Source organism: Neomonachus schauinslandi, chromosome 4 (assembly GCF_002201575.2).
Source record: "Neomonachus schauinslandi chromosome 4, ASM220157v2, whole genome shotgun sequence".
NCBI lineage: Eukaryota > Metazoa > Chordata > Mammalia > Carnivora > Phocidae > Neomonachus > Neomonachus schauinslandi.
The window spans coordinates 90555525-90580057 of NC_058406.1; the positions used below are offsets into that span (position 1 = coordinate 90555525).

Below are 24533 nucleotides of genomic sequence, written 5' to 3' on the forward strand. Positions count from 1 at the left end.
TGATCTCAGGGTTGTCAGATCAAGCACCACATCGGGCTCTGTGCAGAGTGAGGAGTCTGCTTAAGACTCTCTCTCCCTCTCCCCCTGCCCCTCCCCCACCTCTCTAAAAACAAATTAAAAAAAAAAAAGACCCACTCAGACCTCACCCTGTGTGTCTTCATTTGGCTGACCCTGATTTGTATTTTTAAAATAAAACAAGTTGTAAGTATAGCACTTTCCTCAGTTCTGTGAGTCCTTGTGAATTTCTGAACATGAGGGGGTCATGAGAACCCCTGAATTTTCACCAAATGGTCAAAAGTGTGGTGGTCTGGGGGTGCCCAAAGTGTGGCTGATGTCTGAAGTAAGGGCAGTCCTGCTGAGGATTGTGCCCTTAAACCTGCAAAGTCTAACACTAACTCTGGGTGGTTAGCATCAGAATTGTTTTGCAGTTGGAGTTGGTGTCAGAATAACAGGTAACAGAGAATTCTACTCAAACTAACTTTAAAAAGTAAAAGGAATTTATTGGTGCACATTACTGAAAAGTGAACAAGTATATCGCTTCAGGCATGGCATGATCTAGCAACTCAATGTGACCAGCAACTCAAACAATGTGACCGGGTTTTTCTGTTTTAGTTTTTCTTGAGACTGGCTTCATTCTCAGGAAAACTCTCCCTTCCTGATGCAGGATGGCTGCCAATAGTTCCTGAGGTTATGTGCTTGTGGATTTATGTCCAATTAAAGGGGGGGTGGGAGAGAGAGAAATTCTTACTCATTCAAATAGTTTGTCTAAGAATTGAGATAACTGGCTTGAATTGGGGCATTTCCATCCTTGAATGAATTATCATGACCGGAAGCATTGCCATAAGTCAATTAGACCCTACCTCAAAAGCCAGAGGTGGGATTTATCATACCCAAACCATTTGGCTATGAATGGCTTGCCTTAAGCAAAATGTGGATACTATCGTTGGAAAAACAGGGATATGAATACTGTGGAAGCAATCAGTAATGAAAGTGTTCCATTGATATTTATTGAATTGACTCTTCTTTTTGAAAATTAGCTGCATTCTGGAAAGCAATCCCAGATCCCTTTAGTTCTTAAATTCTACACTTAGGAATTGTTCTATCTGTACTCCAGGTGGCTTAAGTATCCTGCAAGGTTCTCTTGGAAACATAATGATTTGCTGGTGCAATTCTGAAAGAGAGAAATACAGCTTGTCAGATTATGGTACAACTCATCTTCTCCAGAGATCATTTATGTGACAACTTAATTATTCAGAGAATAAAACCCTAAAAAATGCTTGCACTTAAAGAGCTGACAGAGGAAAATGATTCTGTAAAAGAACATCTCTATGCCCTTGGCTCTGCAAAACCACTTGGAACTACCAAAATATATGTCACAAAGTTTATATACCAAAGTTGATGGACTTTATTTTTGGGAAACATTCCTAGATCCTCACTTAGAGCAAACTTGCCATGATTCTAGAAGCAGTTCTAAAGGTTTGGTTATCTGAGGTAGTGAATGTCTATTGTTTTTGCTAGTTCACTGTCTATTCTTTCTTCTGTAGGCAAAAACACCCTGATTTGCTTTGGGGGAAACTAGGTCTCTCTAACTTTCAGTTTTGTGGCTTTGGTAGGACTGATATTACCCACAAGGTCCAAGAATGGGCACATGGCCAAGATCTGGCCAGTCCTTGGCCAGACTGACTGATTCTGAAATGGGAATGTGGCCCAAATTGGGCCATTGAGAGTCCTACCTAGAACTTTGCCTACAGCGTTTATGGGGTCGCAAGGTTGTTAAGATGTAAGGCTGTATTGGCCTCCTTCTCTGCAACCTACCCATCCCTACAGGCACAGCGGGAGTAAAAGTTTGTTTCTGGTTCTTTCTTTAGGATTAAGTCCCAAAATTGGTGTTGCTAAGCTCAGAGATGTGTATATTCTAAAGACTTTGGGTACATACTGCCAAGTTGTCCTTGGTATGGACATATATTTGCCTTCCCAGCTCTCCTGCCTTTGGAGAATCCTTTCCCATTCTATAGTAATCCTACCCCAAACATGTGGCTCAGATGGAGCTGATCCAGCTCCCAGGCTCCAGCTGACATGGTGACCTGGCCTGGTCAGCAAGAGAACTCCATCCCCTTGACCCAGACAGTAAGCAGCAAGGACGATGTGAATTTGGGTCTGTAGCAGCTCTCTTCACCATGTAGAGAGAGCCTGTCTGAGAATACAGCCACATAGTGGCAAGCAATTAAAGGGACAGAGGCAGAGGTCGAGACAGAACAAATCATTTGAACTACTGGATCCAACTTTGCATAAAGCCACTTCCATTCCTTGAACTTCTTAATGCATAAGCCAAAAATTCCCTTTTTTTACTTAAACTAGTTTAAGCTTAGTTTCTGTTACAACAAACAAAATCCTGCTACCGCTTTCCTGAAAGGTTGTCTAAATGTGTTCTCACCTGCTGTGAATGAGTGTCCAGCCTCCCAAACTCCTTACACACAGAATTATCTTTAGTAATAGCTTTGTTCATACATAGCCCCGCCCCAAAATTCTTAGATTTCTAGCAAGGTTGAACATTAGAATCAACCCTTACCTTCATTAAATTGTCTATTTTTACATGAACTATATCCTATAGGATAATGTTACTAAAAAAAAAAAAGATGTAAGGCCAGACTGATGTGGGATATCATGGGGAGAATCCAGCTGGAAAGTGAAACCAACACAAAGGAAATCAGAGCAAGGAGATGGAGAGACAGAGACAGAGGAAGAACCCAGCTCTGATGTTATCATTTGGGCCTCTGAGACCAGTCATGACTAAAACTCGGACTTTTCAGTTACAGGAGGCAATAAATTACTTTTTCCTTAAGCCTGGTTGAGTTGGGTGTCTGCATTGAAAGAGTCTTAACTAATTCATCTGGTTTTCTGGTCAAGCAAATTAGAAGCAACAATAGAAGAGGGTTTTTGCTTGGAGGCATGTGAGTTAGCAGCTTCTCAAATTTTTTTGTGCATTATAAATTCTGAACACTTAATGAAATAAAGTCCAGTTTTTGGTACTTGGTGCTGATATCAAAGGAAGACAAAGGAAAACTACAGAATCTCCCTTATTTTTATAACTGTCCTCAATGGTCTATCACACTTCTTTGATTCCACTCTCCATGAGTCTCCTGTCTCTGATTGAAAATTATTTCTCCCCTGTTAGCCCAAGAGAGATGACCCTAACTGGGTCTGACTCTTCCCCATCCCCTGGGGGGAGATTTCCTACTTCACAGCCTCCTCCTCCCTAGTCCTTGCTCAGCACTTTTGCTGTGAGAGTGTGGTGGAGGATGAGGGAGTTTGGAAGAGGTGGGGAGTTGCTGGAACTGGGTGGTAAATATTTTTGGCACATACCTGGGAAGACCCTGGTTCTGTTTTAAAAAGGAAAGCCATATGCTTACACCATTTATACACAGCTGCCAGATTAATATTCCTGAAGCACAGTTCTAACCAGGGAGTCACTAATATTTATTGAAGAGTTGCTATGTGCCAGGCACCAGGCTCATCATACATCATCTTATTTAATCTTCACAATAACCCTTTGTAGTAAGTACTATCATTAACCCTGTTCTGTAGATAAGAAAACAAAAGCTTAAAGAAACTCAATCTCTTGAAAAAGCATAGCTACTAAATGGCAAAACTAGGTGGGGAACTTGGTCCTTATTCACTTCTATATCACCACTTTTACTCAAAACCTGAGAGAGAGTAAGTGGTCAATGACATCTTTTTTTAAATTTTTTAAAAATGAGTTTATTTATTTGACAGAGAGAGAGAGCGCAAGTAGGCAGAGCGACAGGCAGAGGCAGAGGGAGAAGCAGAGTCCCCGCTGAGTGGGGAGCCTGACCCGGGACTTGATCCCAGGACCCCGGGATCATGACCTGAGCAGAAGGCAGACGCTTAAGTGACTGAGCCACCCAGGCACCCAGCAGTCAATGACGTCTAAGGGTTTATCATGCAAGGCCCTTATCTCCAACTACCTTTCCAACTTTATTTTCTACTACTCCCCTTCATACACCCTATTTTCAGGGCAAGGAGATTTGCTGATCACCAATATCCCTCAATAGTTCATACTTCTGTGCTTTTATTTCTGTAAAATTGCTCTCTGTGTGTCACTAGCTCCAGAAAAAAAATCTTTAAATCATTGTTTTACACAATAATTGTCATGACTTATTTTTCATTACAGTAGCAGCTATTGGTTTTTACTCTCAAATATGTATTTTCCCTTAAACTATTTTTTTCTGAAGCATGGATGAAGATTAAGTGGTTTTTGATATTAGGCCTTTACAAGTTGTTTATAAATCCCAATCCAACAGAATTAGGATTCCAGACAGTAGAAGTCATTTTAGCAAAATCCCAAGAATTTTTTTGTTGTTATTAAAGATTTTATTTATTCATTTGGGAGAGAAAGAGGGAGAGCATGAGCAGGGGCGGTGGGGGAGGGACAGAGGGAGGCAGAGGGACAAGCAGACTCCCCTCTGAGCAGGTAGCCTGACGTGGGGCTCAATCCCAGTATCCTGAGATCATGACCTGAGCCGAAGTCAGACGCTTAACCAACTGAGCCACCCAAGCAACTCCCAAAAACCAAGAATTTTTTAGTGTTTCCTAAGGTTATCTAAAACAAACACACAAACAAAAAACTACTAGGAGAGAAATTCAGCAAGCTGTCAATCTCCTTTTGTAGGGTGGCCCTCCACATAACAGGCAGAATTTTCAAAAAATGAAGTATCTGCTATGGAATAATTTCATGGATTAAAAAATGCTGAGAGAGGGCAACCCTGTGGGGAACCCTCTCACTCTTGAGAGCTTTTTCTCTATCTTCGCTTAATAAACTTCTCTCGTTTTGCTCACTCTCCGTTGTCTGCAAGATTCATTCTTCACCTCCATGAGACAAGAACCTAGCTCTCCAGCTTCATTTTGGTGCTGAAACCCGGGATCACTTTCACCGAAGGGTGAGTAAAAGCAGACTCTTTTCTTTTCTTACCTGGGAGATGTCTTTCCCTTAGGTGACCTCTTCTCACAAATGGACACCTGTCAGCTGGTTAAAGGTGAATAGCTCTTAAGTCTTAAGTCTCAAGTGACAGGCTTCTGGACAAAGGTTTTGTCAATCCCCCTTCCTCAAAAGAAGGGTATGTTGGCCTAACCCTGCCCAGTTCTGCTTTCTGTTCATTGGCTTTTCTTAAATGGCTTTCTCCCACCTAAGGACTTTGCCTATAGCAGGGCCCTTCCAGTCTCTGATGGTCACTATGCCCCCCCTTTTTTAAGACTTTATTTATTTATTTGACAGAGAGAAAGACAGTGAGAGCAAGAACACAAGCAGGGGGAGTGGGAGAGGGAGAAGTAGGCTTCCTGCTGAGCAGGGAACCTGATGAGGGGCTCGATCCCAGAACCCTGGGATCATGACCTGAGCCGAAGGCAGATGCTTAACGACTGAGCCTCCTAGACGCCCCTCACTATGCCCTTTTAATCAGGGATTCATTTTAGGAAGAGTGTTCCTATGTAGATACAAGGTTTTTACATTTAAAAATGTCTTTCGTGAGAACTTAGGTCAGGAGGAGAATCTTCTCCTCGTTTTTGCTGCCTGGTAAGATAGGTTTTTCTGTTCGGTACAATTTAGGTTTAATCATGGCCAGGAATCAAAATCCAAGCAAGCAGGCTTAGAGCTACCTCTTTGTTTGATAAGTTGGAGGGAACCCAATGTTTTCTGGGCATTTACTTCCCTCGGAATACGTTGAGCATTAAGGAGGGAATTACAGACCCCCAGCTAATTCCTCGATTGGTTGCATTAGCGGCTGGGACTTTAATGGGTCATATAGTTGAGGCTTTCTTGTTCCAATAACAGAAATATGAAATTATGATGATGCTAAATCTTGGGGTCTGCACCCCTCAACAGGGCCATGCTTGCAAATGGGACTTCAGGTATACGGACAGAAAAAAGTGCCCAGGGGTAAGGCGAGGGAATATAATTGAATCAAAGTTTAAACTGTTAACCTTGCTAAGACATTATGATTGAGCCAGATTTTGGGGGAGGAAATCGAGAGGAGAAAAGAAGGATCAGGTGATGGATGGGTAAGAGTGGCTACTCCCAGCGGCCTGATCCCTCCTCAACCCAAGATGTTAGGCTACTCTTTCACTTTGAGGTGGAAACCATGGGATGCCTTGGTTCACAGGGGAGAGCTGATATGTAGGGACGCCTTCATAGTCACCTCTCTGTAACAGGTATGGGGTAACTCCTAATGGGATCGCAAGATGGGAAACAAACCATTCTCCATGGGGACTCCTCTAGATTGGGTACTGCGAAATTGGGTAATTTCCCCTTGTAAAACTTTTCAAGAGTTTTCCATGGGTTAAACACGGCGGGTTCTTTTTTTTTTTTAATGTTATGTTAGTCACCATACAATACATCATTAGTTTTTGAGGTCGTGATCCACGATTCATTTTTTTTTTTTAACATATAATGTATTATTTGTCTCAGGGGTACAAGTCTGTGATTCATCAGTCTTACACAATTCACAGTGCACCACAGCACATGCCCTCCCCATTGTCCATCACCCAGCCACCCCATCCCTACCACCCCCCTCCACTCCAGCAACTCTCAGTTTATTTCCTGAGATTAAGAGTCTCTTATGGTTTGTCTCCCTCTCTGGTTTCATCTTATTTCATTTTTTTCTCTTCCCCTATGATCCTCTGCCTTGTTTCTCAAAGTCCACATATCGGTGAGATCATATAATTGTCTTTCTCTGATTGACTTATTTCACTTAGCATAATACCCTCTAGTTCCATCCACATCATTGCAAATGGCAAGATTTCATTTTTTGATGGCTGTGTAATATTCCATTATATATATATATATATATATATATATATATATGTATATACCACATCTTTTTTTTCCATTCCTCCCTATATATATATATATATATATATATATATATATATATATACCACATCTTCTTTTTCCATTCATCTATCAATGGACATCTCAGCTCTTTCCATAGTTTGGCTATTGTGGACATTGCTGCTATAAACATTGGGGTGCAGGTGCCCCTTCGGAACACTACATTTGTATCTTTGAGGTAAATACCCACTGGTGCAATTGCTGGGTCATAGGGTAGCTCTATTTTCAACTTTTTGAGGAACCTCCATACTGTTTTCCAGAGTGGCTGCACCAGCTTGCATTCCCACCAACAGTGTAAGACGGTTCCCCTTTCTCCACATTCTCGCCAACATCTGTCGTTTCCTGACTTGTTCATTTTAGCCATCCTGACTGGTGTGAGGTGGTATCTCATTGTGGTTTTGATTTGTATTTCCCTGACGCCAAGTGATGTTGAGCACTTTTTCATTGTCTGTTGGCCATTTGTATGTCTTCTTTGCAGAAATGTCTGTCATGTCTTCTGCCCATTTCTTGATTGGATTAGTTGTTCTTTGGGTGTTGAGTTTGATAAGTTCTTTATAGATTTTGGATACTAGCCCTTTATCTGATATGTCATTTGCAAATATCTTCTCCCATTCTGTCGGTTGTCTTTTGGTTTTGTTGACTGTTTCTTTTGCTGTGCAAAAGCTTCTTATCTTGATGAAGTCCCAATAGTTCATTTTTGCCTTTGTTTCCCTTGCCTTTGGCGATGGGTCTAGGAAGAAGTTGCTGCAGCTGAGGTTGAAGAGGTTGCTGCCTGTGTTCTCCTCAAGGATTTTAATGGATTCCTATCTCACATTTAGGTCTTTCATCCATTTTGAGTCTATTTTTTGTGTATGGTGTAAGGAAATGGTCCAGTTTCATTCTTCTGCATGTGGCTGTCCAATTTTCCCAACGCCATTTGTTGAAGAGACTATCTTTTTCCATTGGATATTCTTTCCTGCTTTGTCGAAGATTAGTTGACCATAGAGTTGAGGGTCCATTTCTGAGTTTTCTAGTCTGTTCCATTGATCTATGTGTCTGCTTTTGTGCCAGTACCATACTGTCTTGATGATGACAGCTTTGTAATAGAGCTTGAAGTCTGGAATTGTGATGCCACCAGCTTTGGTTTTCTTTTTCAACATTCCTATGGCTCTTCAGGATCTTTGCTGGTTCCATACACATTTCAGGATTATTTGTTCCATTTCTGTGAAAAAAGTTGGTGGTATTTTGATAGGGATTACATTGAATGTGTAGATTGCTCTAGGTAGCATAGACATTTTAACAATATTTGTTCTTCTAATCCATGAGCATGGAACATTTTTCCATTTCTTTGTGTCTTCCTCAATTTCTTTCATGAGTATTCTATAGTTTTCTGAGTACAGATCCTTTGTTTCTTTGGTTAGATTTATTCCTAGGTATCTTATGATTTTGGGTGCAATTGTAAATGGACATGACTGGTTCTTCAAGGCAAGGTAAAATAAGGCATGACCTTTGTGGCAAGGCATGGTCTCTTCTTCAGTTCCCAAGGACTCTCTCTTGGGGTGCCTTTTAACCCACTGGAAACAGTTCGGGTTGTCTTTTAACCCCCTGGAAACAATTTGGATTGTAAATTTAGGAAAGGCCTGAGCTCCTGTAACACTCACTGCATGCCCACAGTGGGCTCTATCAGGTCTCTTCTACAGGAAACAGGGGGGCAAATAGATAGAGGTACCCTAGATCCATCCAGTCTTTCAGGGCTCTAAATCAGGACCTAGACCTAATGACCTCTTGCAGAGCATGTTTGGTGGTAACTAGACCAGTAAACTCCCTCTTGACATATTGGATAATTGTCTAAATAGGCTTCCTCCAAATAAACCCAGGTTGCTGGAAGAAACACAGGTCATCCTTAGCAAAAGGGATGCTGACTTTCTCTCTCTCACTGTTCCTCCTAAGAGATGTGGAGCCTTCTCCCTCACTCATTTCCCAGGTTAATAATGGCTGTAAGTGGAGTCCACTGTGGTTAGTCTACCTCAGGACAGGGACTTTAAGGAATATTCCCAAGCACCTGCTGAAACTCCCTTTGTTTTGGGGAAATTCCCTGTCTTCTCTGGCCTGACATGGACTGCCTAATTCCACTTGTTGGTGGAAAAACATGGCATTTGCTCATCTCTCCAAGTGGCTGAGCTTTAGAATTGGGAACCCTTTTTCTCCGCCTCTGGCAGCACTTTGCCTCTTCTGTCTGCCCCACACCTCCTGTTTCTGTACCTTCGGTGCGGCCTACATACACTGCTCACTTCAGATTTCCCCACCAGTGAGTATCTCAGGTAAAAATTGACACTGGGGAACTAACTGATTGACTTTTAAAAGTGGACCCAGGTGGAACATAACTTGGTATTTAAATTGTTAACTTTGCTGGTTTAATTAAGATAGACATATCTTTAAAGTTATCAGAATTAAATGTAAAACTTTTATTCTGCCAAGGTTTGCTGAAGGTCAAATAAGCTCGTGTTATCTCTGTTGCAATTTGTTAGCAAAAAGATGACTAAAATGATGGTTAATTGTCTGTCTCATCAAAGTTTTCATAGGAAATTGTTAAAATAGCTTTCAAAGTCTTTGGGATTAAATTCATTGGACATCTAGGTCTTTTCCAAATAAGATAAGGTGCTAAATCATTGCTTACTGGCTGTAGGTTTGTGCTTTTGACTACTTATTGCAAAGAAACTAAGGATATTTAAATCTGCTGGTAAACATGCTTTGTGCTTAACCACTTCATAAATTTGCCATCTAAAGAATTCTGGTGTGACAGTTCACAATTGGTTACTACTTAGTCTTCATTGGAGACTAAGATTTCTAAGAGTGCAAAATTCAGCAACTCTGTATGTAGAAAAGTAAGAGATATGTAAGAAAGATATAAAGAATAGGAATACATTTTTGTTGAAGGTAATTTTGTCCTAAATAAGATGGTTGTTTGGAGAGAAATGGCTTGGGACAAAATCTGAATGCAAAAGAAAGTTGTACAAGGTTTGTGAAGGAAAATCTTTGGAAAGGAATTTTAAGTGTGGTCAGGACAGACTAAGATTAAAATAAAGGGATTTTAAAAGTACAGTGGTATATAAAATTGGAATTCTCGGAGCACTTGGGTGGCTCAGTCATTAAGCATCTGCCTTAGGCTCAGGTCATGATCCCAGGGTCCTGGGATCAAGCCCCACGTCGTGCTCCCTGCTATGGAGGAAGTCTGCTTCTCCCTCTCCCACTCCCTCTGCTTGTGTTCTCTCTCTGTCAAATAAATAAATAAAATCTTAAAAAAAAATAAAATTGGAATTCTCTCTCTATTCAAAAGACAAAGTTTTCTTGAATTGTTGGTCTGCTCTTTTTTTTTTAAGACTTTATTTATTTATTTGACGGAGAGAGAACACAAGCAGGGGGAGTGGGAGAGGGAGAAGCAGGCTCCCCGCTGAGCAGGGAGCCCGACATGGGGCTCGATTCCAGGACCCTGGGATCATGACCTGAGCCGAAGGCAGATGCTTAACGCTTAACCGACTGAGAGCCATCAGGCGCCGCTGTTGGTCTGCTCTTGATATGAAAATGTAAACAGCTGTTTTCTCTTTGCCTGCCCAGAAAACCAGTTTCTATGTTTTGCCTTTATCAAGTCTTTGACGATCCCTAATCCTATTTAGGCATGTGCCTTAAAACTTTCTGAAGTTAACAAACTTCCCCAAGATTTAAATCATGAACAAAGTCTCTTTGACTCATTATGCCTTTTATTTGGTATGTTAAATTACTCTGGTAGTACTGTTAAACAAATGATAAGCCTTCAGTTACATTTGGGTAAATGCTCTAACTATTCTAGAGATGATATGCAATTCCTAAAGTTTTAATGTTTTAATATAAGGTCATCATTTGATATTTTGATTATTGAAAGGGTTATGTGACACAAAAATAACTGAGTTTCTTTGTCAATTGCATCATAATGAACTCTCAGATCATTAACAATGTCCATTTCTGAGTTTTTGTCGTTTATAATTGTTCTTATTCTCTTGCAAAATGAGTTTCATCTTCAAGGAGGTTCATAAAAAGGACTTTAGGAAAAATACAAGTATTCAATATCTTTAAGATTAAAACTGAAATAGATAAAAATTTCCAGAACTAAAGCTGCATTCAAACTAAACAAGAATTAGTAACATAGGATTAAATGAACTAAAAAGATGATTATAGTTTTGTGACTTTTGTTTGAAACACTGCTGGTTCTCTAATGTTTGCTGTCCCAGACTGAGGACACTTTCTCTTAAGATATGACTTACAGAAATGTGATCAAGTATTCATTTGTAAACATATTGAAGCATTTAGCTTTTTTCTCTACCAGAACCCTCTGAAATTCAAAAGGTCTCAGTATTCTTTCTTCCATGGCAATCATAGTCATTTGCATAAGTTCAATAAGAATCTGTTCTTGCAACACCATTGGAAACACTGGTTATTTTCCTAAGGCTTTGACTGGAATGTCATGTTTGAGAGAGACACGTACAGACTCAGATATGACCAAACAGCTTTGAGGAACTAAGGTTGACTTCATGAAACCTGGAGCCATAAGACCCCTTGGAAATGTTGGCCTGATAACTTTCTTACAGAGTTCCCAGCAGCTTCACCAGGTAAGTAAAGAATGTCACCTCCTGGCGGGTGCAGGAACCTCAGGATATATTGGGGACCTCGTGAAGAAGAATCTGCCCAAATCGACAGGTATTGCAGGCATGTCTAATGGCAAGTGCTGGCTTGGCTTCTGGCCTGGAGGGGCTAGTTCAACCTAGAGATTCCTTATAAAAGTTCCAGCAAAGCAGATTCTAAAAGATCCGTATGATCAATCATTCTTGCTGAGCTTATGTAAATAATTATGCCATTTGTTAAAACTGGACTTGTTTTTCAATCAAATTAGTCTTATTTGGCTATCTCTGGAAATGAGGGTTATTTTAGAGAGAAAAATTATGTTTCAATAACACACCTTTGTGGATGCTAAATTTTAGTTCTGATTGTCTTTGAATGTTGTTTGCCTAAGCTAGACAACTTGAGGTAAACCTCAGAGAAATTGCCGTAATAGCTCATGTATAGACAATCTCCTTGCATGTTATTCTGTGGGGGATAACAGGACCCCATGGGCATATGATTGCTTGAACAACTGGGAAATGGGATAGATTCCCCAACAATTGTATAACTCAGCTATCACCTTGACCAATTCTATGCGGCTGGGATGACAAAATCGCTCTTTAAAAGGCAGAGCGTACCCCATGGAGATAATGGATGGCCCCACTTTCTTTATGATTAGATTGGATGATGCACTTGGGGATGCCCTTATCTCCTGAGACAAGTCTTCTCCCATTTGCCAGTGATTCCTTGTAATTAACATAGTGTTAAGGCTGGACCTCAAACAAAAAGAGCTTCTTGATGGTTTCATCCCTCAAAGTCATTTATCCTAGAAGCCACTCTCCTGACATACAACTGCAAACAAAGGCTTTAACCAAGCATACCACAGCCCTCCTGGTAAAAAAAAAAAAAAAAAAAAAAAAAAAAAAAAAATCGCTATGGGACTTCCAGGACTTATGTTAGGACTGCAATATAAAATAAGCAAAACAGTATGCTTGTTCGGCAGGACTCTAAATGATACTTCCCAGGCACTGGATGCACTCAGCCAAGAATTAAATGAAGTCAGAGAAGGACTTCTTGAGAACCACACCATTATTGACGGTCTACTATTGCTACACCATTTGGGGTGTGAAAAATTTCCTCATATGTGTTGTTTTAACATTACAGTTAACTCCTGCAAGGTGTCCCAATTAATAGGGGATATTTGTGATCAATTAAATAAGATCAAGATATCCACAGATCTGTTTGCAAAATTGGTAATTGGGGATCTTATCACATGGATATTTATAGTAGCTTTATTCATAATTGCTAAAACTTGGAAGGTGAATGGATACATAAACTGTGGTACTCCCATACAATGGGATATCATTCATTACTAAAAAGAAATGAACTATTGAGTCATGAAAAGACACAGACGAAACTTAAAGTTAATATTACTAAGGTATATTACTGAAGAGGTTACATACTGAATGATTCCAACTATATGGTGTTCTGGATAAGGCGAGACTATAGAGGCAGTAAGAAGATTAGTGGTTGTCAGAGGGTTGGGGGAGTGAGAGATGAATGGGTAGAGAACATAAGGGATTTTTAGGGCAGTGAAATTATTCTGTATGATACTATATGGGTGAATATATGTCATTATACATTTGTCAAGACCCACAGAATGTGTAACACAAAGAGTAAACTCCAATATAAACTATGGTCTTTGGTTGATAATGATGTGTCAATGTTGACTCACTGATTGTGACAAATAAATGTACTGTACTGATTCAGGATGTTGATGATAGGAGAGGTTATATGTGGAGAGGGGGAGGGAAGTGGGAACTTTCTGCACTTTCTGTCCAGTTTTGCTCTGAATCTAAAACTGCTCTAAAAATAAAGTGTAGTTATATATAGAGAGAGACAAGCCAAGAACTGGGAGATATATGTATCTTTAAAAATTATGTACTTTATATTATAATTATAGTATATTATTTAATATAATATAATTCTTTAAATAAATATTCTTTAAATATTCTAAAAAATACATCAATTTAATCTACCATACTAATAGTCCAAGGAAGAAAAAGTCCAGAAAAAACATTTGACAAAATTCAACATCCACTCATGATGAAAACTTTCAGCAAACTGGGAATAGAGAGGAACATCTTTAACGTGGTAAGAGGAGTCTGTGAAATACCTAGAGGTAACATCATATTAAATAGTGAAAGGCTAAACAGTTTCTCCTAAGAAGAATGAGGAAAGGATGTCCACTCTCACCACACATGTTCGACAGTACTAGAAGTCCTAGCGCATGTACTAAGGCAAGGAAAATAAGTAAAAGGCATTCAGGTTGTAAAGAGAGAAAGAAAACTGTCCCAATTTGCAGACAGCATAATTGTCTATATAGCAAACCCAAAGGAATCTACAAAAACTCATGGAACTAAACACGAGTTTAGAAAGGTTTTGTGGGGGTGCCAGGGTGGCTCAGTCGTTAAGCGTCTGCCTTCGGCTCAGGTCATGATCTCAGAGTTCTGGGATCGAGCCCCGCATCGGGCTCCCCGCTCAGCGGGAAGCCTGCTTCTCCCTCTCCCACTCCCCCTGCTTGTGTTCCTTCTCTCGCTTTGTCTCTCTCTGTCACATAAATAAATAAAATCTTAAAAAAAAAAAAAAAGAAACGTCACAGGATACTAGGTCAGTAGAAAAATATCTAGTTTCTAGCAATTGCCGAATGGAAACTTGAATTTAAAACAATACCATTTATAGTGGCTCCAAAAATTTAAATATGCTGGTATAAATCTACCAAAACGTGTACATGAATGCTGCTGTATGCTTAAAATTGCAAATGCTGATACAGAAATCAAAGAAGATCTAAATAAGTGGAGAGGCATTCTGTGTTCATGGATTAGAAAATGCAACATAGTAATGATGTCAATTTTGCCTAAATTGATCTATAGATTTAATGAAATTCTAATCAATATCCCAGCGGAATTTTTTGTAGATATAGACAAACTAGTTCCAAAATTTATTTTGTAAGGCAAAGGAACTAGATAACTAAAACAATTTCAAAGAAGACCAAAGTTGGAGGGATCATTTTAGCCTATTTTAGGATTTACTAGAAAACTACAGTATCTGAGCCAATGTGGTATTGGCAAAGGTACAGACACATAGATTAAATAGAAAGTCCAGAAATAGACTCACACAAATATGGCCAATTGATTTTTTTTTTACAAAAGTGCAAAAGCAATTAAATGGAAAAGAATAGTGTGTTCAAAAACTAGTGTTAGAATCATTGGATATCTATATCCAAAAAATAATAATAATAACCCTAACTTAAATCTCATACCTTATACAAAAAATAACTCAAAAATAAAACTATAAAACATTTAGAATAAAACAAAGGAGAAAATATTTGTGACCTAAGGTTAGGCAAAGAATGATTAGACGTGATGCCAAAAGCATGAGCCATTTAAAAAAATAGTGAGATACACTTCACCAAAATGTACAACTTTGCTCTGCAAAAGACAATTAAAAGAATGAAAAGACAAACTACAGACTAGGAGAAAATATTTGTAAATCACATATTCAACAAAAGACTTAAAATCAGAATACATAAAGAATTCTTAAAACTCAGTTGTAAAAAAGAAACAACCCAATTTAAAAATGGGCAAAAGACTTGAACAGACACTTCATTGAAGATACACAGATGGCAAATAAGCACATTAAAAGATGCTCTACGTCATTAGCCGTTAGGGAAATGCAAATTAAAACCACAAAGAGATACCATTACATACCTTTCAGAATGGCTAAAAAACCAAACAAGCAAAGAACCCTCCCCCCACAAAACCGACCTAAACAAACCAAACCAAACCAAAACAAAAAAACCCAAACAACTAATAATACCAAGTGCTGGAGATGATGTAAAGCAACTGGAATACATTGTTGGTAGGAAAGCAAAATGAAACAGCTACTCTTGAAAACAGTTTGGTATTTTTGTATAAAGTTAAACACACATATTTACATATAATCCAGAAATCTCAGTTCTGGGTATTTACCCTAGAAATAAATACTTATAGTCACTCAAAAATCTGTACAAGAATGTTTGTGTTAGGTCTAGTCATAATAGCAAAAAAAGAAAAAGAAAAGGAACACCCAAATGTACTCTGGCAGTTGAATAGATAAATGGTGATGGATCATATTTCATAATATGATGGAATACTACTCAGCAACAAAAAGGAGCAAATCACTGATAAGTACAATATAGATGAATCTCAAAAACTAGGCTGAGTGAAAAAAGCCAGACACAAAAGAGTACATAGTGCATAATTCCATTTATTTGCAATTCTAGAAAAAAACAAAAGTAAATTATAATGACAGAGAGCAGATCAGTAGTTGTTGGGGGATTGACTACAAAAGGGCAACAGGGAGCTCTTTGAATGATAGAAATATTCTATATCTGGATCATGGTGGTGGTTACACGGGTATAGACATTTATCAAAATTCAAAGCTGAAATGTTCACATCTTATGACCTAGCCGGCTCACTTTTAGAAATAGAGCGATGTTTATCAAACTGCTGGTAGAGGCCCATTATTAGTGAACCATTAAAGCAATGTAGTGTGACTCCTTAGAGGGGTATTTACCCTGAAACTAACGATGGTTAAGCTTCAGGCTCCCTCACTTGCAAAGCTTCTTCCAAGGCCTGGTTACTAATTTTGTATTCATAATTTTGTATTCTTTTTCTAAAGGGGGTCCCCAAATTGTATAAATTTTAGGCAAATTTAGACAAAACCTAGATTGCCTCTGGATGGCCAGATTTTTTTTAATGAAATGGAATAGAAAATAATGAGAATGTTTTATTAAACATTTGTTTCATTTTATACAATGGTTCATGACTTAAAAATTTGTCTTTTGCCAGGGTTTGTGTTTAAGGGAAAAAAAGAGAAAGAAAGAAAGTTGGATATTCAGTGTTGTGTGGCGACTACGGATGTATGTGTACATTCAGTGCAACACTGTAAAAGTAAATATTTGGAAATAACCTAATGCCCATCAATACGAGAATAATATAGAGTTATATGTATGTTGTGGAATTCTGTATAGTTAAAACGAAGGGACTAAAGGGGCGCCTGGGTGGCTCAGTTGGTTAAGCGACTGCCTTCGGCTCAGGTCATGATCCTGGAGTCCCTGGATCGGGTCCCGCATCGGGCTCCCTGCTCAGCAGGGAGTCTGCTTCTCCCTCTGACCCTCCCCCCTCTCATGTGCTCTCTCTCTCATTCTCTCTGTCTCAAATAAATAAATAAAATCTTTAAAAAAAAAACAAAACAAACGAAGGGACTAAAGGTACATACATCAGGCTAGATGACTCTCATAAACCCACCATTACGTATTAAAAAAAACCCCAAAAAAACCCCCACAAGTTAAAGAAGGTTACCTAAAGCCCAATATTTAGATAAAGTTTAAAATCATGTGAGAAACAATAGTAAGTCTAGTGAATTTTAATGTATTGTGTGCAGATATAGTCATTCTACAGTACAAGTGTTAAAATATGTATGAAGCTGATAAATTCAGAATAGGATAGTGGTTACTTCTGGGGAGGAAGGAGAGAGGGAGGGAATGATATCAGAACACACAGGGCTTCGTTTTTATATGCAATTTTTATTTTGTTAAATTTAATAAGGCTAGGTGGTAGATGTGTGGGATTTTTGCTGTATTATTCCGAATTTTCTGATTGTGTTGTATTCCGTATGCATATTGCTTTGTTGTAAACATTGGTAATAAATATTTCATATTTGTGTAGTGTGGGCATTTACACACATCACACCACTTAATCCTCATGATGACCTTATGCAGTAAGTAGGGCAGTTATTATTATTCCTATTCTACAGTTAAGGAACCTAAAACTGCAGAACAATTTGTTAAAAATTGGATTGGGGACTCTGTTGTTTCTTATTTCATGGAAATATGATTTGCATGGAAATACGCTGGTGAAGTTTCCTTCAAGTCCAGCCACTCCCTCCTAGGAGCCGAAACCTTGGTAAGGCACTTACTCAATGGGGGAATGAATTGTATTAACAATAGCTAAACGTTGTTCAAAAAGTAGTCATTCGAAAGTACCGGAGGAGACCTCCAATAATGACTTTGTGACGCGGAGGATACATATTTACAAGTCAATTCTTCGGAGGCACAGGCGGGTTTTCTGCTGGCCACCGCCCCCTGGCTCACTCAGTGACCCTGGACAAATCACTTAACCTTTCACTATTTACAACCCAGTAAACCGAATGGGTAATATTCATGACTGCTCACTCAGGGCTCCTGCCAAACACTTTTTTGAAAATTAGGGACCGATTTAAGGTCAATCATAATGCAACAATGTCAACTTTCCAATGCAAATATTCTCCAAGCCCCTTATTCCTCAAAGACTGTTTCCCCTCTCATTTAAATGGTGATGTCTATTTTAAAGGAGAATGAATTTATACTTTCTAAAGATGAATAACGTTTGCCACCAACTTACGAATGCCTTTTCTTAAAAAATTAAACCGACGCCTAACCAGACAGAATAAAAAGTCATCAATTTCTGTTCCATTGCCCTTCCCCGCTGTAGTGGCTCTCGGAGATTTTTGAAAGCAAGCCGTTTGTTCACCGTAATGTTCAGAACCTTATATCAACACTGATCATGCTTTATGAAAATCCTGTAGGTTCTGGGTATCCTGGTGTGGAAGGAGACTAAAACGGCGCAGAGCGGCTCCAAATCCAGGCAAATAGGGACAGATGAACTAGGAACCGGTGCGTCCAGGCTAGTTCCGACTTTGGCCGCGAGTTGGAGCGGCTGTGGTTGTAGGGCTTAGGACTGGCCCTGGAGGCTTCTGGCAAGGAACTTGAGCCCCCTCGCGGCCGAACTGCCCGCAGAGGCCCCAGGTCCCTTTAAGGCGCCCTGCGGGCAGACCCGGAGCAGAGGGGGCGGGAGGACGGCTCCCGAGCGCACGCCACGTGACTCGGCTGCCAAGTGCGCTCGCGAGTTTGACAGAAGTTTGAATCGGCCTCGGGGGCTTTCTGCAGCCGGAGGGGCAGAGCGGCGGTCCCGGCCTCGGCGAGCGCCCGCTGCAGCGCCCGCGCCCCCCGCCCCGCCAGCCTGGAGCCCGCGCCGCCGACGGCGGCCCGCGCTACCGCACCGCTCGCTGCCCCCACCGCCGGTCAGCAGCCCCCAGCCCCCCCGCGGTGCCCGCCGCAGCCTCCCGGCCAGGGAGCCGAGCCCCGGCGCTGCGCCCCGGCCCCGCTGTGCCAGCATGTCTTCGACGGAGGGCTCGAGTCACGCGGCGGACAAGTCGCCGCGCCCGCAGGTATTCCCCGCGCGCCCCTGGCGCTGTCTTACCACCCCTTCTCCACCTGGGTGTCAGGCCGGACCCTTTTTCCGCCCCCTCTCCCGACTGTGAGTGGGAGGAGGACCAGCGCTTTCCCGGGTCCCCCGCCGCCCTGACCGCTCGCCGGCCCTGTCTCCGCAGGTGGACCGCCTGCTGGTGGGGTTGCGCTGGCGGCGGCTGGAGGAGCCGCTGGGCTTCATCAAAGTTCTCCAGTGGGTGAGTCGATGCTCTAGCCGCGGGCTATTTCGGGAGCCTGGGCTGTGACGCTGACCCGAAGCAATGTGGCCGGAGTGGGGGGCGGGGAGGTGCTGCGGCCGGCCGTGACGGCAGGGTGGGGGGCGGCGACAGGTGGGCGGGGGAGGGGCGGGCTGGGGCTGCTTCTCCAGCACTTGGTGGCAGGAGGGCGAGGAGCAAGGCATGCGGAGTCCGGGATTCGGTCCTTCTATGTGCAAGGAGCCCTTGCCCAGGGCGCTCACATTTCACCCGGGCGAGAGGACCCGGGTGTAACCTTTCCAGAACTCTGATCCTGCACATACCACTCCTCGGTGGCGGGGGGGGGGAGGAGGACAAGGAGGACGAGGAAAGCCACGGAGGGCAGAGGAGGGAAGCAGGCGGGCGATGGAAACCATCCTGCCCCCCAACCCACCGTCACTAGATCTTGAAGGTGGGCTCCAGGGACAGGGTCCTGGCTGGCAGTTGTCCTGTTGAGGTCACTAGAGTAATCTGGGTTCCTGTGACTGAGTGAAAGGGTGAATGAATGAATGAATGAATGAAGTCTATGACTCTAGGATTAAATAAAAGAAAAAATATTAAGACAATAAAAATCACACTGTGGCCAAAATGTGGCTTGTAGAATAAGATAAAACACTGAGTAGGGAAGCTGGGGCTCTGGGTTTCAGACGTGGACCTGCCTTTTCCAGCTTTGTGACCTTGGGCAAGTCACTTCTTTGGACCTCAGCTTCCAACATTAGTTAACTGTTGATCACACCATTCCCAGGGTCCCCTTCTGCTTTCAACGGGTTGGTATGCCAGAATATTGCCCTTCATTAGACTCACCCCGTGACCTTGAAGAAATCACTTGCTCATAGCCTCAGTTTCCTCTATAATAGTCTAGGAGAAATACATCTCGTTACCTCACTGGTACTTTGAGATATTGGTATATTCTCTGTCCTTACCAGTGCCCAAGGCCTCCTGAGTGTAAGTTAGGAATGTGGACAGGTGCAGTCACTCTTTCAAATCATGAAAACTTGTTGGGAGCATTTAGTACACTATAACAGAGGAGATTTAAGTTAGACAATCCACACACCAAATGGTGTGTGAATAAATTAATGTGCTTTCAGCCCAGAATTCAGCTAAGGAATAAGTTACCATTAAGACTGAGGAGGATTGAGTTCTAAAGGACTTTTAAATCATAGGAGACAAGAGTGAGCACTGTGTCACTGATTCCTGAATCATCGTTTGGATGGGAATCATCAGATCTGGAATTCAGGGGCAATAGTGCATTTGGGGTTATCTTCAGATATCTGAGACCTTGACTGGGGCTATAGGCCAGGCAAGGAGCTCCCAAGTGCAAACTCTGGGACCTGGTGGGGACTTTCCACTCTCCCTACTGCCTCAAGAGCAGTTGGATGGACTGCTGACTGAGCAATTTCACCTCCCCCCCTCCACTTCCCTGTTCTGACCCATCACTTGAGTACCAGTGGTGGCCATGTAAGAATGATATTAAGGCTCCATGTGACTGCCATCCACAACTAGGGAGCCATTATGAGGAGCAGAACCTGAAAGGTAAGAGTATAATTTTATCATTAAACTAGACAAATGGATCTAAGGGAAATTTGAGAAAGACTGTCAAGGGATAAGGAAAACAATGAGGTTATTAGACCATGGAATCATCCTTCGTGGGGGGATTCTGAAAAGCTTCCCTCTTCAATCCTTCTATCCCTTTCTCAATGCCCCCCCCCCCCCCGCCCCCTATACCACATTTCTATAAAGGCTGCACAAAACAATGCCTAGGAAAATGATCCTGTCTCCTCTCAGGGTCAGCACTGATCCCTAAGAGTTAAGACCCATTTGACTTTTATGATCCTCAACTTCTTAGAGAGGGGGTGATGCCTTTCTCTCATAGTGCTAAATCTGGGGGCCCAGGGCTAGACTCTGAACTCAGCCTTCATGCGAAGGGCAGCATCAAAGGGAGACATGATTTGCTTTCACTGCCATCCTGGCAGCCTAGCGTGAGTTTCACTTGCCCTGAGTCTCTGCAGGATGAGCTCATGTAAAGGTGCACAGGAACCAGCACCAGAAATGACAGAGAAAATGTCATTTGGGATTTTCACTCATTTCCTGCTTGGGGGGATCAAATGCTCCTGGGCTGGAAAAGGAAAAAAAGAAAACACAGATCTTGCATTTATCGTAATGATGCTTGAAAACTTTTGTTGTTATTGTTATCCAAAAGCAATTTTGCTGGAATCTGGAAAAGAAGAAAGCAATATTAGGCTTTATTAGTTAGGGGCTTGGCTTAGAGTGTCTTTTTTTAAAATTCAGAAATTAATCTCACCTCAATTCCAATTCTGGACCAAGTCCTCACCAAGTCCTCACAAAGCTAGCAAAATAACATGGGTATAGATCAATTATTAAAGAATGGTTTTCTAAAAAAAGAAAAAAGGCAGATTTTGAGGTTGAGGGGCTTTGGTTTAAATTGAGTCTCCTCTATTTTCTAGCCATAGAGTCTAGGGTACCTAGGGTAAGTAACAAAATCTTTGTGGGCCTTGGTTTCGTATATGTAAATGAGGGTGAGATCTATCTCATGGGTTCACTGGGAGGATATAGGAGGTGATTTTTGTAAAGCATCGAAGCATTCAGTCCAAGCAGTCCAGGAGATATTCAGTGAGTGTTGGTTCTCCTTTCCCCTGTTCCTAAACCTCCTCTTTCCCCTAAATTTCTTCTTTATGCAGACTGTCAGCTAGACTTGTCCTTTAGTTAGATTACTCAAATGTCACTGCCAAATCCTTGCTTTGAGGGTAAGGCACAAAGGCATCTCCTGGATTACTCAGTCACTCTTCCCATAGTAAGTCATATTATCATTAACTGGGTGTACCCCTGATCAGTAATTTACCTTTGAGTTGCCAAAGCCACTTACTTGGCTCTCGGGTCTCGGTAATGAAAATAAGCTATTTCAGTTGGTGTGGGGGAATGCGAAAGAATACCATCAGAGTCCATAAAACCAATGAGATGACTGTTGGGGTAAGAGTAGGGGGAAACCTTGTCTTCCTTGTGTCCCGCACTAACTGGGGATGGGAGTGATGTCAAAGGATCATCACCATCAAGCAAGTCGGCACCAAACTGGTGAGGTTATTCTGACACCCTTCCCAAAGAGAAGCAGAGACAGGAGGAGGAGGGCATGGAGAGCAGTGTATGACCATCGCTGTCCCCAGCAATACAGGGCCAAGAGGAGGAAGGCTGGTTGGCATCAGAACTTCAGAGATCCGCATCCCTCCCCTCCACTGTCTCAGGGACTCCATCTCTCCTTGGCTCCTGTTCTTTTTGAGCAGTTTGCCCAACTCAGACCCTTGTGTTGGGTGACATGGATGGTTTCAGTTCTTTCCTGCTCTTCTCTGTGCCTCAGTCACCTGGCACATTTAGGGAAGAAGGCAAATCTGATGCGGAAAGGTGGAGGGGGCGGGGTCAGGGTGTCTTCCTCTGCTCCTGCATCCCAGGTGCAGAGCTACTCCCTGCCTCCTTACAATCTTCACTGAACATAGGAGAGAGCTCTCTCTCTCTTTTTTAGCCTTAATAACTTTGTGATGCAGAATTTTATTTTGCTTGTTTGAGCATGACACTTTTTTCCTTGACGTAAACTCGAAAGAGAAGGTACCAGGTCTTATTCATCTTTGTGTCACCAGCACTTGGCACATAGGGGATGGTCAATAACTGTTTGTTGATTAATGAATGAATGAAGTAGAAAGAGCACTGGACAGGGAATCAGGAGATGTGAATTCCAAGGCTGGCTCTCATGATAGCTAAATATGACTTTGGGAGAGTCACTTGATCTTTTGGGACTTTAGTTTCCACCTCTGTGAAATGAGACCATTGGGCTTAATAATCTCTGAGATCTTTTTTTTTTTTTTAAAGATGGTATTTATTTATTTGACAGAGAGACAGTGAGAGAAGGAACACAAGCAGGGGGAGTGGGAGAGGGAGAAGCAGGCTCCCCGCCGAGCAGGGAGCCCTATGCGGGGCTCCATCCCAGGACACTGGGACCACAACCCGAGCCGAAGACAGACACTTAATGACTGAGCCAGCCAGGTGCCCCTAAGATTTTATTTATTTATTGGTCAGACAGAGCGAGAGAGCACAAGCAGGGGGAGAAGCCGGCAGAGGGAGAAGCAGGCTCCCCACTGAGCAGGGAGCCGATGTGGGGCTCAGTCCCAGGACCCTGGGATTATGACCCGAGCCGAAGGCAGCTACTTAACCAACTGAGCCACCCAGGCATCCCTGTCTGAGATCTTTTTTGCTCTGCTGTCCTGTGAACCTGTGAGGTTCCCCTCAGATTTTTCCCTTCGTCCACTTACCTAGCAAACTTTATGTTTTCTGACATCAGATGACTGTGTGATGTTCAGATTTAATTATATATTCTGATTGACAAAGAGCTGTGTAAGGTGGTTAGGGATTCCTGACTTTCAAAGACTCAGAAGAGAAGAGGATACAGCTAGGACTAAAGCTATTCGTGGTGTATTTCACTCTTTGAGGAATCATAGAGCAGGGTTCAGGATTTTCAGAACTTCAAGGTTATCATCTAGCCATAGCAGAACTTTGCACAGTGATGGTAAAGTTCTGTGATCTGTGTTGTCCAATATGGTACCTGCTAGTCACATGTGGTACTTGAAATGTGGCTCGTGTGACTGAGCAGCTGAATTTTTAATTTTATTTAATTTGAATGAATTTGAATGTAAATAGCCACACTTGGCTGGTGGCTACCATGGTGGATAATGCAGCTCTAGAGTACGAGTTCCATGAAGACAGAGATTTTTCTCTTCTGTTCACTACTAAATGATAGTGCTTAGAACCGTGCCTCGTACACAGTAGATGCTCAGTAAGTGTCATCTTTCTCTAGATATGCCTGTCAGGGAAGTGCTGGTGAAGAGAAGGCCCCACAACTGACCATTCATTGCCCCAAGTTAGGAATACCTATTTTCTTAGGGGACCTATATAGAGCTACCTGCCAATGGGTAAAAATATATCCAACTGTGCTGCCCTTCCTAGAATGTGACACCCTAATGGGCCAGAAGCTAGGAGGAATAAAGAAACCTGTAAGAGGCTCACAGAGCTGACAAAAATTTGAGAATTCCCATGAAGAAGAGCTGGAGAAGCACCACTGTTATGCCAGTGAGGACGCTTGGAGTATATAAAGGGTAATGATGCAGAGGCTTTGGGCAACTTCTCTTCAGCTCGGTCAACATGAGCAAACAGGGCTCTACACTTCAGCCTCTGTAAATTAAGCCAGATGAGGAGGTTATTCAGGCATTGGGGAGAGTTATGCTCTCTCCTTTCCTGGATGTGTTTTTTTTTTTTAAGATTTTATTTATTTAACAGAGACAGAGATAGCGAGAGCAGGAACACAAGCAGGGGGAAAGCAGGAATACAAGCAGGGGGAGTGGGCGAGGGAGAAGCAGGGGGAGTGGGCGAGGGA

General features: G+C 41.9%; 1 protein-coding gene across 2 annotated transcripts in view; it reads left to right on the forward strand.

Annotated features, from left to right (window-relative positions):
• Positions 1–4880: 4880 nt before the first annotated feature.
• Positions 4881–24533, forward strand: part of SYPL2 (synaptophysin like 2) — a 25927-nt gene continuing 6274 nt past the window's right edge. Inside the window, exons 1-2 of one of the 2 annotated variants that reach the window (XR_002480349.1) lie at positions 4881–4958; positions 18989–19009. Coding sequence is in view for 1 of the 2 variants with exons in the window: in XM_021690230.1 (XP_021545905.1) it covers positions 18773–18826; positions 18989–19063 (129 nt within the window). In the remaining variant the exon portion in view is untranslated. Of the gene's footprint in view, positions 4959–18772; positions 18827–18988; positions 19064–24533 lie in introns of those variants that run through there. The other variant, XM_021690230.1, reaches the window with a different exon arrangement.